Here is a 16,334-nt window from a genome sequence, read left to right on the forward strand (position 1 = left end):
TGTGGTACGTAAATATCTGCGACATGTTTTTTGATTGAATAAAAGACAAAGCTTTGAAGAGAGACATGATGAAACGGAACGGAGACGGAGATCGCAGTGTTTGGTTTGTTACGCTGCGCTGAAGGATTGGAAAGGAGAAATGAAAGGTAGGACAAAACGTACACAATGCATTGCTGTTTAAGAACTTAATCTGAAAATACATGAACCTCCTTCAAAGTTTATTGGGAGTGACGAATTGCAAATGTAGCTGCCATTCTCAGCAGAAGCTCGATGCTACTGTGCAGACAGGTTCCTGTAGCCTTTGAGCGAGCGAGTAGCGTTGACCACCCAGTCGATGTAGCCTTCCACTTTGGCGTAGACGATCGCTGATTCACAACTAAATCCATGAGACACTATGCCCACTTGCACGTAGGGCACGTTGCCAGCTTGCATGAACAGGGGGCTGCCGGAGTCACCCTGAAAAGGTGGAGCCAATGCGTCAAGCTGATTGAGAAACGGTGAAGGGGGTGATGATGATGATGATGATGATGATGATGATGATGCAAACGTTATTGGGGTCCAGAGAAGACGCAGGGGAGACCCCGCGCCACCCGGCTTTTACCGGGTGGCGCGGACCTCTGGTAAAATTTGTTGTAGCACTAGCATTAAAGGTAATGTCATTGTGCGAACGCTTCTGGACTTGAATAATGCAAGGAGGGTGTCATGTTTGCCCCGCACCTTCAAGAAGTCGACCTTGTCCGTCATGGTTCAATATATAGGGTCGTGGCCAGGAAGTTTTTTTTACTATAGTGGCGGCCGAGGACCACATATGGTACATTCTAAGAAGTGCACTCATTCCGCCTTTACCCTAAGAAATACAAGGTCCAAAGGCAGGCCATTATGAGAAGCCCGTCACCGATTCATTGTAATTTTTTGTAGCGAGCCGGTCGGGAGAAAAAAGCTTGCTTCCTTTCCGACTCGACCAAATAGCGAGGCGAGGGGCGAGGGCGCTCCGGTAAAGCTATGCCGGATGTAGTCAATTTTGCCCCCACGCGCTCCCCACCCTGATGTAGAAACCTGCGGACCCCTATGCACAGTTGTATTATAGCCATTGCCTAAAGCGTTGCGCGAAAGGTTCGTTTCACACACGTCTCGACGTGCGCGATGATTACGTGATGTTCTGACAGTTCACTGTGTTTCAGAAGACGTCGCGCGATTTTGCAAGCCATTACGTTAACTTCACGAGCACAGCTGAGAATTAAGCCATCGCAGAATACGGGAACTTGAGCGTTAGCTTCAGGAAAACAATCAGCAAAATTATTCATAACAGCCAATTGTACAGCGCACTCAGGACGAAAGAAAAGGAGCGACACAGGAACGCACACAGCGCCACAGGAACGCACCCACAGGAAGACACACAGAACATAGCTCTGTGGGTGTGTGGCTGTGTCACTCGTTTTGTGCCGGATGCACTATACCTTTGGGTGTTACGGTGAATCATGAACAAGCCCAACGTGTCAGATTAGTGTAAAACTATCTTTGATCGCGCAGAGGGTAAAGCTTCGATGGACCGTTTCAAGGACCAGAGCACTGGCGTAGCCAGGGAGGGGGAGGAGGATATTCAAATCAGCACCGAAATGCTTCACATTTGCATTTGTCTATACACACGCGCGCATACAAACACATGCGCGAACTTGCATAAAGTTTGATTCACCCCCCCCCCTCCCCTCCGAAAAAAACAAACTTCTGGCTACACCACGGACCAGAGGGTCGCTGCAGTAGCCTTGAAAAAGGCGACTTCTCGACAAAAAAAAATTAAAAAAAATAAAAAAAGAAAAAACGAAAAACAGCTCGCATTGAAGAAAATTTTCTTCGAGTAACGAAGAAAAAAAAAAGCAGTCCTTACGAAGCAGGCGCCGGTGTCGTTGCGGAACGCGCAGTACGTTTTATCCTTCCTGTAGGAGTCGCTGTAGATCTTTTCGCAAACATCATTTGGTTGTATCTTCACAATCGTAAACTGCAGGTGGTCCGCCGTGTTGCCGACTGCAGTAACGGTGACAAAGAAGCGCTTCATCAGCTATAACCTGATCGACAGCATAATAGTTCTGGCGAATTTTGGGATCGCTTAGCGCCCTTCGCTAATAGGGTGCATAGTACACAGTCTCACACGGTACTTGTAGATGCGAAGCAGCTTATGAACGAGGCATGTCCCCCCGGCGTGACCAGTGCCCAGCGCGCCACTAGATGTATGGAAGAAAGAAGAGAATGAAGTGCTGGCACGAGAGGAGAGCTCACGCATGGTGTGCAGAAAGGAATGTTTGCCTGACATATGGACGTGCGATAGAGCGCTCGCTCCACTGCGGCGCCTGCTCTAGTATAAAGCATGCTAGGTACCATTGGGTACCCACTACGCCATAAATCATGCAAGGTACCCACTTCGCCATAAATCATCGTCATTCATGCAAGGTACCCACTACACCATAAATCATGCCAGATAACCTTAGTTGCGAAGCAGCTTATGAACGAGGCCTGTCTCCCCGGCGTCGCGTCGACGTAGCCAGTGCCCCGCCGATTCGGAGCGGCGGGCTCGCGAAGCCCAAGCGAAACGGGCGCGTTGACATCGCATTCTCAAGCTTCAAGCTGCAACCTTTGCAGCAAGAGCCAATAACTTTATACTTTACGGACCACAGGACCGTTATACTCAAGGGAAAACGTTCCCCTGAGCTTAAAGTCATATATGACGAGTAAAAACATCAGGGGAACCTCGAATAGAAGGACCATGAACAGTGATGAAGAAAATAAAACATTTACAAAAATCTAAGTCGACTCATGGCTGCTTCGCATACTTATAGGGTTCCCTTTACGGGAGATGGCGGGATTTGTTGTTGGTTCCTTAACCAGGACGTCTTGCAGTTCTGCCTTAGTGAGGGTACGCATAATACAATAAACCGTTCACTGTTTTCTTATAAGCACATAACATACACTCAGAGAGTTTTCCCCAACCAGCGATGACTGCATTCTTGTTGTAGGCGTTCAGTGGTTTCGTAGGGAAGCATATGGGCTTGACCTCCGTTCCGTATCGGAATGGCTTTTCCATCTGCGGACAAGAAGATTACGGTTGTTATCTAAGCGAATAACTTAAAATATATCACATTAAAATTTTCTCTATACATAAGTTTTCCAGAACTTGTGCAACTGGTCCACCCGAAGTAGATTTTTAAATGCGAATCAGGGTTCCCCCCACGGTAGGCCACGGTGGGGAGGCCACCCACCACTCCCATTCACCACGTACCAGTCTGGATCACTGCTCACCGCCTTCGAAAGAGCGCTCAACGCTCCGATTGGTTCTTTTGAAATGCGCTCCTGAGGAACCAATAAACAACTGGGCGCGCGTAACCCGAGCGAGCCCTGCTTCTCGCCACCTGGTTATGTAAAAGGCAGTAGGTGTCCTTGTGGTTTCAGGGATCTCTAACTCCATTAAGAGCGCTAGAATACAAGCGCCCATGCTTCCGTTTCCTATGTGCGTCGTAATGCCAGAAATGCAGCCGAATTGCCCTAGGCCCCATTAGAAGCGAACGTGACAAGCGCGTATGCCCCCGTCTAGATTGTGTATGCTGGGCTGGAACAATGCCGCAGGACAGGTGCGGAGCACGCGTCTCACCCTTCTTTATGCCCCTAATGCACTGCTGCTCACGCGAACAGCGCAAAGACGAAGTTGGTTGGTTGGTTGTTCCTTAGTAACCTGGCGCAAGCTGCCGCGGGGGATTGGCCACGAAACGGGCGGTACCTTGTTTTAGAAATAAAAATGTTTGATGTTCTAAGTATGTCTAGAAATAGATAGTTCACAAATAAACGCACTGATATAATCAAGAAAAAATAATAACAAACCAATATGGTTGAAAAATAATCTGAAATTAGATAACCTTAGGAACCAATTAGTTTTGTCTCACGTAGGATATCACATACGGCATCGCAAACGTTCCTGTGGCTGAAACACAGTACGCCCAGCTCGCCGCTCACGCTGTTTTATATTTTCGGCCCATATATTTTAAGGGCAGTAACCTTATATATGCTGCATCATACGCGAAACGTGACAGTCAGCGTGGGCGTCAACAGGAGGGATGCAAAAAAATCATCACGGGACGACTTCATAGGTCATCAAATATGCGCCCTCATCATGACGTCGCATAAAGTCGCTGTGGCGCCACCTCATGTCATCATCGCTTGATCAAAGGTGGACAAATCACGGATGCGCTAAACCACGTGAAGTGTAGAAAGCTTTCGGGCGGGGGGTCATTACAATCGATTGAGAAAAAAAAAAGATGGCTTTCGCGTTCCAGTCGATTTTGGCAAAAGCATTTTCATCTGTTAGCTATGATTTATTAGTACAAAGTTCCAGAGTTTGTGTTTAGCGTCATAGGTATTTAACTCAAAGATCCTACCGCCCGGTTCTTTGCCATCCCCGCTTGTGGGTTAGAGCCATCACAGTGAGAACATCATCATCATCAAATGCATAATGGACCCTGTGAGGTTTAGGACCTCACGCGACTTTAAAACATAGACCTTCAGGGCTTTCGCGGAAACACCATTTAGAATTCCCACATTTCTGTGAGTGGTGAAACGTTCGCAACCACGCACGAAGCGTCTTGCTGGTATTTATATTGCATGAAACAATTATAATCTAAGAGATGTCTGAGCATTGTTACCAGCAGGATAGCGATGTCGTTGAATATCAACTTGTCGTCGTACTCCGCATGTCGCAGAACCTTTTCAACTCTGACCCTGGCGCCCTGGCGTATGTCGGCGTGGCCGTGGATAACGTAAATTGCGGCAATTTCTGTGTGGCCCCTGCACCACATTAAAAAAAAAACCAGGAGCACTTCCCCTTCCGGGAAAGGGGGGGGGGGGGTAAGCGAAGCTTGGTATGTGCATTCTTATTTTTTTTCGTTTGATTAAATGGAAAGCGGGTTCTTTCCACTGGCGTTGGGCTTCACACTCTGCCTCACGAACAGCAGGATCTACCCGATGTTGGCGTTTCACTTTCTGTTTAGATTGGCACAGCTCAGGATTGGCCCGGCGCGCGCGAGCGCATTCACGAGCCCACTCCGGTAGCTCGGTTTCTCTTAAAATCCACCGCTAACGCCAACACCACCAGCTTCACAGGTCAGTCAAACCAAGCTTTGCTGGAAAAAGAAAAGAATTCGGCGACAGAAAGCACAATCGTGATGACATTCCCTGCCCTTCAGCTTCGCAAGGCTGTCTGGGGACGTATTTTATTTCCCATAAAGGCGGTCCCCAAACACGGCCGCTCGCTAAAAAAGAAGTGTACCAGGATTCGGAGACATTAGGGTCACTCGATGCCAGCGTTCCTTCTTACAGGGTGGTGACGGAGTCGCGATATTGTGTAGGAGAGCGAAGGGGCGCGTTAAAGTGGCAACACAACTCAACGCGTCAGCGCAACGCGCGACCGGCAGAACAAGGCGCCGCGGTCAATGACGATGGGAGGCGGCGCTCGCGTCGAAGCATCCCAGGGGACATATGTACGTGGAGCCATCTCTCGCGGCGGCAACGGCGTGCTACCTTAGCTGAATCGTATATAGGCGAACAAAAATATCTCCCAAGAAAAAACAACAGATGTCGAAATGGACTCCCGGTTATATTCAGAAAATACCCACTGAAACACTCTGGTAAAATTGCAGTATCAACCTACGGAGTGCGTGGTTTCCAAGGACATTTGAACACTGCCTATAAGGAAGATGTGGGGCCACATTGTGAGATATTAAAGGAGTGTCGACACAAAAAGCTTCCGATCAAAAGTTCAAAAACCCTCTCGAAGAGTTATGTGTGACGGCATAACTGAGTGTTCACACGAGAGCAACGTGACGAAGACTACAAAAGCTGTAGACGTCATCAAACTAACGAGCAGCCTGTTACATTTCACACGCGCTTCTCTGCTTTGCGTCAGCAATTTGATCGAAACACCGAGCTGCGTCTCCCGGCAGCGAGACAATTTCGTCGTCGCTATCGGCGTGGGGGTATCCGACCATGAGCGTCCACCTGGACGCAAGCAGTTGGAGGTGGAAAACCATTCGTTTTTGATCCCTTCGCATCGGATGCTCAATCTTTCCGATACCATGTGCGGTTGCAGCCATCATTCTTGGAGCACACATCTCGAACGGCACACCTTTTGCGGCTCTATTTTGCCGTTTCGCTAGTATAAGTCTGAAAAATGAGCCACGCTTCGTTTCTTGAATTAGAAATTCAATTATACTAGCTTTAAATCGCCTGTTCTCTGTGCAAATTCGTCACACCAATCCTCACAAGCTCGCAAAGCTCATGCTATAGTCAGTTTCGTGCCACATTACCGTCTATTTTGGTGTCTACACAATATTCCAGGAAACCGAGTCCCTTTTCCCTGCAACTGGAAATTTACCACAACTCTCCAGTGTCTGTCTGCTTTATAGATCTGTTAGTCGATCTTGATAAATAGTTTTTTGCGTCAAATATTATTTTATAGGCTATTTCCCCTTCCGTTACCGCAGGCGCCGCTGACGAGAGACAGCTCCGCGTGCACTTGTCCCCAAACCCTGGCCACAGTCGGTAAACTCTCTGATAGATCTGTTCACTCCGACTCTGGCTATTTGCGACTTCTTGTACGAACACAATCTTGGTATAGTACGAACAGAACATAAAGATATACTTAGAGACCTTTCGCAAGTTTCGTTTCTATTCTCAACCCATGGTTCTAATTTGAGAACACGAAGTGTGCGATTTCCGGCTTAAGTTGTGGAGGTCCGTTTCCGCACAATTTGGTACTTTCTCAGGAATCACTTACAAATTATGAAACGAAATTTAACCCCTTTTCTTTGTTTACACGTGTAGATTTCCGAAATCGTCAATGTTGAAGCAAGCCGAACATTGGTAGCCAAAATTACGCTGCTGGCAGTGTAAAAAAAGGAAGGGTTGCGACACAATCTAAAAGCTTCTTTTGCATATCATCTTAATATCGTACTCTGGCCACAACTCGACGCTTCGGTATTGTTCACTATAATAGGTTAATTACGGTTACTTAAGTTAGAGTTTCAACTCATTTCCTTGATATTTAAAATTGCGAGGAACATCAGTTTGCAGAACAGATGGATAATTTTGAATTCCGGGCAGGCATTTTGAGAAGATTTTCAGAATAACGACACTTTATGCGGGAACTATAACACTAGGGGAGCATGAGACGCGGAAATATCAGTTAACCGTATGCCCAGCATACTTCGGAAGCACTTATTCATTCACGTTAAATGGTTATGAACAGGCAAAACAGTCTGAAAGATAAAGAAGTCAATTCTCCACCTGATCACTTAAACATACCAAGAGAATCATATTGAAAATGAGTGTAAGCATTCAATTGAAACTTGGAACAACGATCCACTCATACGTATTTCAAAATGTTGGCGGCACGTCTGAAAGATGATTTTATATATTTTTTTATTTATTCAAGAGAACGCTGCCAGTCTGAACGCCAGACGTTGGGCAGAAGTGAGTGATACATCGGAAATGACACAATGCCGGAAATACAGAAGCGTGAAGGAAAAAAAAAATCAACTGTACGGGTGACCAAACTGCAAAAAGAAACCTAATATTTTGGAAAGGAAGCCGGAGTGATAAACAGACCGAAATGAAGATGTATAACATCACAGCATTATAAATTACCACGACATAAGCACGACACCAATAGCAGCCACAATTTAAATAACATAATAATGGCCGTGCAGGTGCATATACCATACAAAAACTATGCCCAATACCAGTTACAAACCTTTTGTAAGGTTGTACTCACAGGCAAAAGCGAGGACAAATGCTACCCACAATCCCAATATTGCAGAGAATTATGCTAGATCGGGCTCACATTTCTCAACATTGATTGGCTCCCTTGCGAAGCTTGCGTAAGGGAGGCAATCAAGATCGAGAAATTCGATCCGGGTCAGCCCCTATCGTGATCAAAAGTGACCGTGTGACACAGGTATCATACATAAGTACAAGCGACCAGTGCTCTGGCTCTTGATGTCGCGTTTCAATATCCACGATTGAGACTGAAGGAGGGTACACGTAGTTGCGTCTACTGCCTTAAAACCTCAACGGGTTTTGCAGATTCATTTTACATCGCTCGATATAGGTGTAGTCGGGTCTAATGCAGTAAACTGGGCATCGTGAAGTGGCAGAGGGAAAACTTACTGAATTGTGCAGTGGGCCGCGGTGAGCACGTGACGCCTAGTGATGATGCTGCCTCCGCATCTGGTTTTGAGCGACGGAAAATGAAGCTCCAAGAAAACCTGGTAATGTTAAGAAGGTCGATGTTCCGGAAAGAATTTATCATTACATTCATGAATTATGCGACCTAATTATAACGCGTCTATGCATTTTCAGTTCATGATGATGAGGCATGCTTCTCTAAGAGCATATCGCTTTACATTAGGATGATATCGTGTGATAATCTATGTCTATAACATTGTGTATTACCTTGATTGTGTAAATCCTTGTTCGATGCATCGTTCTTCTAAATATATCGTTATTTTAGCTGGAAAATGTAACATAGGAGGTCCTCGGACGCAGTTCTTTTTCGAGACCTCTTAAAATACTGCTGAAAATGTATGCTTGCTTTTCTTGTGCTGCATTTAAATTTCAATTAATAAACTTCAAGTTCCATTCATTGCATCTTTTCCGACAGCAGCGTGACTGATCACCGTACTGTACTGATTACTTGAAATCGCATTACGACATTTCTAACATTGATATCATCAACTATTTTTGAAAGCACGTCTATTGCAGTTACATTTCCCATGCAATCTTTACATTCGTAAAAAAAAAACAGCAACACGATACTATCCCAATAAACCCCCTTAGTTCTTGAACAAACCAAAGGAACAAACGTAGTGAGCCTCACCACGGTGGTCTAGTGGTTATGGCGCTCGGCTACTGACCCGAAGGTCGCGGGATCGAATTCCGGCAACGGCGGCTGCATTTTCGATGGAGGCCAAATTGTTTGAGGCCCGTGTACTTAGATTTAGGTGCACATTAAAAATTACACCATTTCCCGCTAAAGGGGACCATGAGGCGATGCGAAGCCGGAGCACTTGAACGATCGCGTTTCATTGGCGTTCTTTGGGCATGCTACCGACCTCGCATCGTGGAACGCGAAGATGAACGCTACGCGCGTCTTGTCTTCCCTCTAGCCTGGCCGTTAATTCTCACAGGGCGAGTGGGGAACGCACTCGGCAGGCGTGTGAGAGGGGCGCAGCGTAGGAGAGAGAGGGGACGGGCATGCGCTGGTGCTCATCGCGGCGTTGCGCTGGAGAGAATTTCGGCATGTCTAGCCCGCGTTTCAGAGGAAGAGTGGAGAGGGGGCGAGAGGGTGAGTGGGTGAGAGGAAGAGTGGAGAGGGGGCGAGAGGGATAGGGAGAAAGCGGAGAGTGGTAGAGGGGGGGAGAGGGTGAGTGGACAGGGTATGCGCATGCGCAGTAAGGGTGGTCACGCCGCACACCACCACCACCACCACCACCGGATTGAACTCCGCCATAAGATACTTCGCATCTAAAAACCCCAGGTGGTCGAAATTTCCGGAGCCCTCCACTACGGCGTCTCTCATAATCATATCGTAGTTTTGGGACGTTAAACCCCAGATATTATTGTTATCAATATTATAACAAATGCAGTCAAGTTGTTCTTATGTCGTATAGTCAAGACGCTTTGTCACTTTGAATACTCATTGCCATAATTTTTTAGGTATCTGCACTGCACTGCATAATAGCAGGCAATGCATTTGGTCGCGGTATTGAACGCGTTCTATGGAATAACTACATCGTTTATCGCATATTGCAAGTAGATGCAAAGGTTACGTCTACTTGCGCATTGTTTTAGCACGCTCATTTTTTCAGGGTGTCATGAAATATGCGTTATTCGCGAGAGGGGAGCGATGCACTACGGCTTTTGCTTTTCGCTGAAAGGAGCTACTTCACTTGCTCTGCAGTAAATAGGCTCATACATTCGACGCCTTTCATGTAACGATTACGCCTTAATGCTCAACATAAAAGACGAAAAGTTAAAGTTGTGTTGAATTACGTGAGACATACCTGAATTTTCCTCTCATAAATGGAGCCCTACTTCTTGATCGCCTACGCGGGTAGCGAACGAAGTGTAACTTTCGTAGCCTACTGTGCCAAGTGTAAAACGGAATCAGGCGTTGCTTAAGAGCCAGTAAAGGGCAAGGTGAAAAAAGTAAATTAAGAAAAGGCACATATATCCTGATTCTAGAAAATTAATTTTGACATGAAATACACTTTGAAGGCGGCTGTCTTACCACCCATGGGAATTGGTGCGGCCTCGCTGACATTCCATTCACGACGGCCTCTGGAGCAGTCCCACAACCTGAAAAAGAAACGCACCATTTAATATGTATTTATGGGACTTGAACTCAAGTTATTGTGTTTAAATTGTTTTTCGTGACAAAAATGACCTGTCTGAAACGCCTTTGAAATTTACGAATGCAAATATCTCACATACTCGCACGAAATTGGGAAACTGCAATGTACGGCTACTCTAGGGCAAGCTGTCTTTTCGTGAGTTAATAAAGTGACTGCAAGATTGAGTGGAAGGAATTGATGTGGTGTAATATACTTGCCTTCCTCATTAAGCTGTATTTCTTGCGAAGCGAACTGCAAAAAAAAAAAAAAAAAACAGATGTTAATGTCGACTGTGATTTAGTTGCGTGAAAGTCCAGATGCTAAGGCACAAATTAAATAATTAAGAATGAGCGCGAACAAATTGAGTGTACTATTTTGCCTAAACGCAAGTAATAGACCGTGGCAGTAAATGTACGCATACTAGGAATATTACGTTTCATAAAGATGAGTCGTTTCCACAGCTGTACCGGATATGCTTCCACAATGAGTACCGAAATTCTTGTTTATCGTAAGAGAAGAGTTAATCATTGCATGTAATATGACAAAATCTCTTCTGAAAAAAAAGTTGAGGGTTTGAATTCTACTGCTATCTTTTGAGCACGTTTGCATTTCACTTGCATCACTAAGAAATAACTTATATAAAAGTTGTTTTAGTGTGTAACTGAATGCCACTGAATAAGGCATGGGGAAGAGCGTTCCGAGAAATATGTTTTCCAATCGGAAAATCTCAACTGAGATAACATTAGCATGAAGTTTTCTTACGCCCTGGCAATTTTCCACTGAAGAAAGAAATACTGGGGTGATCGATATGCCGTAAATATTTTGTTGATAAGAGGTGCAGGAGTTACCCTCTGTTGTTATATTTTATCTGTTTATGGCTATTTGTACCTTGTTCAACAACTTCTCGATACTTTTCCACTGCTTACGTACATGTCATCTTTCTCGCTCGGTGGGTTGAACACTTACCTAGCTAAAGCATTGTTTTAAGTGTCTTTAGATTTATCATGCTAACTCAAAACTAATAGTCATACCTACCGACTGAATTGCCACAAGCAGTAGGCTGATTTGTACGAATACGTAAACCATTATTCTCTCGAATTGCTGCCAACGTCGGCACTCTGTTGAAGAAACAACAACAAAAAAAACATATATCACTAGCACGTATTTCTCACATATGGATTTAGGTACGAGGACCTTTCACTATGTATCATTGCATACAGCACAAGTTCTACATACTTCCTTTATGTATCAATATGACACTCATGCGAAGAACGCATGGGGCAATCCTGTTATTGTATATTTTTTAATAACAGGAAACGGCGCTACCAGCTCCGATAATGGAAGCTAATCAAAACACACCAATGGAAACGTTACGTCCCACGTGCAAGAGCTGCCGATGTCCTTGTCTTTGCCGAGTTCATTCGTACTGGTCGCTTTTCTCCCGTAGAGGACAGCGCGACTGTACTGCCCGCTAATCTATGAATAGCGTACTTTGGGGTAGTTTCGCGCCATTGTCGCATCTTCTGCTTTGCGCATATTATATTGGGATGAAGAGCACATCATATTGGGATGAAGCCAACGGCTCCATCCCGAAGATAATTGCAGCTTACTTTTGCCCGTCCTTCCTGATACTTGCTTTAAACCTGCTCCATGAAAATTGCTTTTTCATAGCTCTTCAGATTCTTGCAATATGCAAGGAACTCTAAGCATAGCAGTCACATGATTAGCTGGTGAATACATCACTACGAGATGTTTTCAGCTTGCAGTGTCTGTCGAGGCTAGATGTATATAAAAATTGCTGGGATTTCACGTCCCAAAACCACAATATGTTTATGAGGGACGCCGTAGTAGAGGGCTCCGGAAATTTCGACCATCTGGTATTCTTTAACGTGTACTGACATCGCACACGACATGGGCCTCTACCATTTCGTCTCCACTGAAATGCGATTGCCGCGGCCGGGATCGAGCGCGCGACCTTCGGGTCAGCAGCCGAGCACCGTAACGACTGATCCACTCTGGCGGACGAGGCTAGCTGTATACAGCATAGAGAAATTTGAACGAGCACAATGCCTGATCGAGAGTCATCACCACGACCAATACGTCCTGCAGTTATGTGACAAGAGCGCGCGAAATCGATTGTGAGACCGAAATCACATGAGAATTTTTGTCTTGGACACGGTTGCTGTTGGCCTGTCGCTTTTCGTGGTTACGTGCCCAATATCACTAATGATCAGTTGACATCTTCACAGACGGACTGTTTTATAGTACAAGAGAAGCTTGCAATTACCATCTCTTGAACAGAATTGAATCTCTGAACAATGGGTAATGACACCAATTCCAGCGTAAGCGAAACAGCTGGTGCTATCGAATGGGACAGGAACCGTGTAATTTTCCCGTAAAATTTGAACAAATCGCTACTATTATGCAGTTTCCTCTGTATGTTTCAAATTAGCAATAGTAACATTCCTTAGAAATATTTAGCGATGTCTTGCTGGTGTTACACCACCCCTTAACTATTGGTAATCATTCAGAAGCTTTTACAAAGGAAACATTGATGTGAAAAGCCTGATGAAGTGACCTTACAAATCGAAGTCGCGAGTAGCAATTCAAAATTCAAACTATTTACGCAGTCTTACCAATTCAAAGCGAAATGTCACCTACATAAAGAACAGTACAGCTACCTTGAACGTAGTCGGTTATTAGGGCAGGTCCAAATAAAGATGATGACAAAGGGGCGAAAAAGTTGGATTACGAGATTTTTTATACTGCTGTCTCAACCTTGCTCTTTTTTTGCGGGAGACGGAGAAGAAGAAAAATAAGTCAGGAGGATGCCAGCAATGCACAATTCTAGGCACAAATAGACGCTTTCGAAGGGGAATCGAAGAAAACGAAGCAGTGGTGGTGCCATCGTACAAACGCTGTTCTCTATTCATCGAACAAACGACAGCTACTTCTCAGTGAAATACAAACCTAGGTGAATACTGAACTGACAGATAAAAAAGAAAAAGAAAACAAGCAGTCCAAGGAGGGTCTATATTTGGAAACAACTGCACTGCAGGACTGTGTAGATAGAGGAACTTATGGCGGTCACATAGTCTACGCCCCCAAGATGGCACTGCAGAGCTTACATGACGTCATTGTAACGTTATTCACTTTTGATTCACCCGTACCGATAGTCTAGGTTGTGTGTCATTGTTTTGTAAAAATTTTTGTTTGTTCCTTTATTCTGTACTGCATCACTGCAGAGGAATGTACGGATGACAAAGCCTTAGTCAACCAGACAATGTTCTGCGTTTAGCCTTACTATCTAAGACTCTCGCTGTCTGAAACAATTTCAAATAAATGAAATAAAGAAATAAATATTAAAGAAGGGGGCGAAGCACTGGAAACTTAAAGCTGCTTTCATATCTTAAGAGAAAAGAGAAATATGTGTGCACGGCCAAATTCAGTGCGGTACTAACGACAGTTTATTGGGCATTGTATTATGTGCTTGAATATCTCCAGATTTTTAAAGTATTCGAGAAAGTTGTAGGTGTCATTCACTTTTGTTTTTTAAAATTCTTTTCCTGCATATTGAGTTCTCTTGGTTTGCGTTTTCATTTCAAACATTCCTTAAATTTCTATTCTGTCCGTAATCTAGCGAAGTTCATTCGCTAAATGCTGTTCATTGGAATCGCAATTGAAGTAAAGAGATGTCATATAGGAAAGGTTCACGATAATTCTGTGCTAGGACAATTTGCAGACAGTGGTATCATTCGAAAACGGTACTTTGGGTATGGGCGTTTCAAGTACGGGCATCCCTATCACATGACCAACATGTCGTGGCTCGTGGGTGACACGCCATGAACAAAAATTCAGTTCTATAATTTCAAGTCCTGCATGCGTATTTGGCTATCTTTGTTAATGGAACTTACTGAGAAAGATTATGCTGAAGTACTGTGAAGGAATGATATTGCACGTGTATGTAGATTGTATAGCTCATCAACAGACATGCTACCGGATTGTTGCCCTATATTTTTGCCGACTAATGTTAACTAATGTTTTTGCCGACAAAATAAACATTCGGTGGCTACCGATAGGAAATCGAAAGCAGAGGATGGATTTGTCAGCCGCTGTAGTTGATAGAAACCAGGTATGTATTGTGTGGGAAAAATCACAGGGTCCCTTATACATTCGCCTAACAAAACTCCAAGGCCAAAGCCATCTTCTTTTTTTCCTCACTCGATCAATTGATCCTCCTCCGTCCCCCACCGAAAGCATTCTGGACCTGACGTGGTTATGCACTGCCTCCAGAATCGGAGGCAGTGCAAGCTTTCTGCAATTCACATGGTTTTGCAGTGGCTCCGTGACCGGGCCACTTTTGACCAAGCGGCAGTGTCTGAGGATGACGTCATAATTTGACATCATGGTGAATGACGTCATAGTGACATCATGATGACGTTAAAAACTTGGCGATCAATGGCGTCATAAGATGACGTCATCAGATCAGGATGATTTTTGCATCACGCGTGTTCACGCCGACGCCGCAGGATGTCGACGCCATTGTTAAGTTTCTGGCTACGATAAGTCTGAGAGCAATATATACAGGCTGCTAGCAGTAATTTTTAGGAAGCGTGCTCTAATTAGGTTTTACTGGGAAGGGTTACATTTCGAAGCCCGAAGGTAAGACGACTACCACTTCCTTCAGGTAGCATTAATTGACATCGTCACTACAGTAATAAATAAGTATTAAATACCCAGTTTTTATAGGAACTATTCGCGACGCATTGCTCAAAATGCTTAGGAGTACCACAATGGGCACTACGCATGTCCAGAACATTGTAGTATGAGCACATTAGGAACAACTGAGTGCACCTGAATAACAATATCTGCCGTGCATCCTAACATCTCAATACGGACTCCTGAAGCTCAGCCATTATAATATGTTCCACGAGCATTCTATTCGTATGGCAGGCGAGCTAGCTGCACAAAAAAGTGAGATATATGTAAGATACCAACACGCAAGCATCGAGTGGACACATCGCTTATGTTTGGCTTTTCATACCTTGTCTCTGTACTCAGCGTTTTTTTTTTCACACTTTCTGCGCTGACCAAACAGCGCAGCATGACACCCTTTTGTAGTTCACTATTATGACTTACTCTGTAAGTTGACTTATTAATAAGTGGATCCGAGGGACTTAACTTTTTTTTAGTTGGAACCACACGAACGCGTTGGCAATGAAGGCAGAAAGGGTGTTGTTGAAGCCGACTGCGCTGCCTAATTAAATTTTGTTCAAATGAAAAAAAAACGGTACGAGAAATTAGCTTGTTGTAGGTTGGAATAAAGTTTACATCTTTCCCGTTCGTGGTGCGGCGCTTTACGATTTAAGTTAGCGCGATAGTTATCCTTTACCAACCTGAAATTGCAATTGCCTGCTTGTGGACGAGAGCATAAAGTACATTAGTATACCCCACATTGACGCCACGCAAGTAATAGACTTTTATTCAGCCAAATTCATAGGCCGAGCATTTCGACCGCCTGCGCGATCAGTCGACGCTGTTCTTCTTCCCCTTCGGCGCCGATCCAGTCGAGCCAGGTGGTGATGGAAAGGAAAGGGGGAGGATAAGAGCTGGATTGCTGAGCAGTTGGACAGTAGAAAAGGCAGTGTGGCAGGTCTGCATATGTAGATGGGCAATTGGGACAGCAGGGGTCCGATCTATATTTATAAAGAAAAAGGCGAGAGGGGGTGATCAGGCAGTTCATTTGGATGTGCCGTAGAATTCGAGCCTCTAGTAGAGTGAGCGATGGATGAGGAGGAGGGTAAAGACGCTTGTCGAGTCGGAGCTGTAGGTATACCTCCTTGATAGTATGGCGCAGCGAGATCTTCCCATCGTTCTTGACGGAGCTCCCACTGTCTCCCGAAG

General features: G+C 44.9%; 1 protein-coding gene across 1 annotated transcript in view; it reads right to left on the reverse strand.

Moving 5' to 3' along the window:
• Positions 1-273: 273 nt before the first annotated feature.
• LOC119403112 (polyserase-2-like) overlaps positions 274-16,334 on the reverse strand; it is a 30,256-nt gene continuing 14,195 nt past the window's right edge. The window contains exons 4-7 of the mRNA XM_037670060.1: positions 4,686-4,827; positions 2,983-3,076; positions 1,886-2,022; positions 274-456 (exon numbers count right to left, since the gene is read on the reverse strand). Of these exons, the coding sequence (XP_037525988.1) occupies positions 274-456; positions 1,886-2,022; positions 2,983-3,076; positions 4,686-4,827 (556 nt within the window). The remainder of the gene's footprint in view (positions 457-1,885; positions 2,023-2,982; positions 3,077-4,685; positions 4,828-16,334) is intronic.

Source organism: Rhipicephalus sanguineus, chromosome 8 (assembly GCF_013339695.2).
Source record: "Rhipicephalus sanguineus isolate Rsan-2018 chromosome 8, BIME_Rsan_1.4, whole genome shotgun sequence".
Taxonomy (NCBI): Eukaryota; Metazoa; Arthropoda; class Arachnida; order Ixodida; family Ixodidae; genus Rhipicephalus; species Rhipicephalus sanguineus.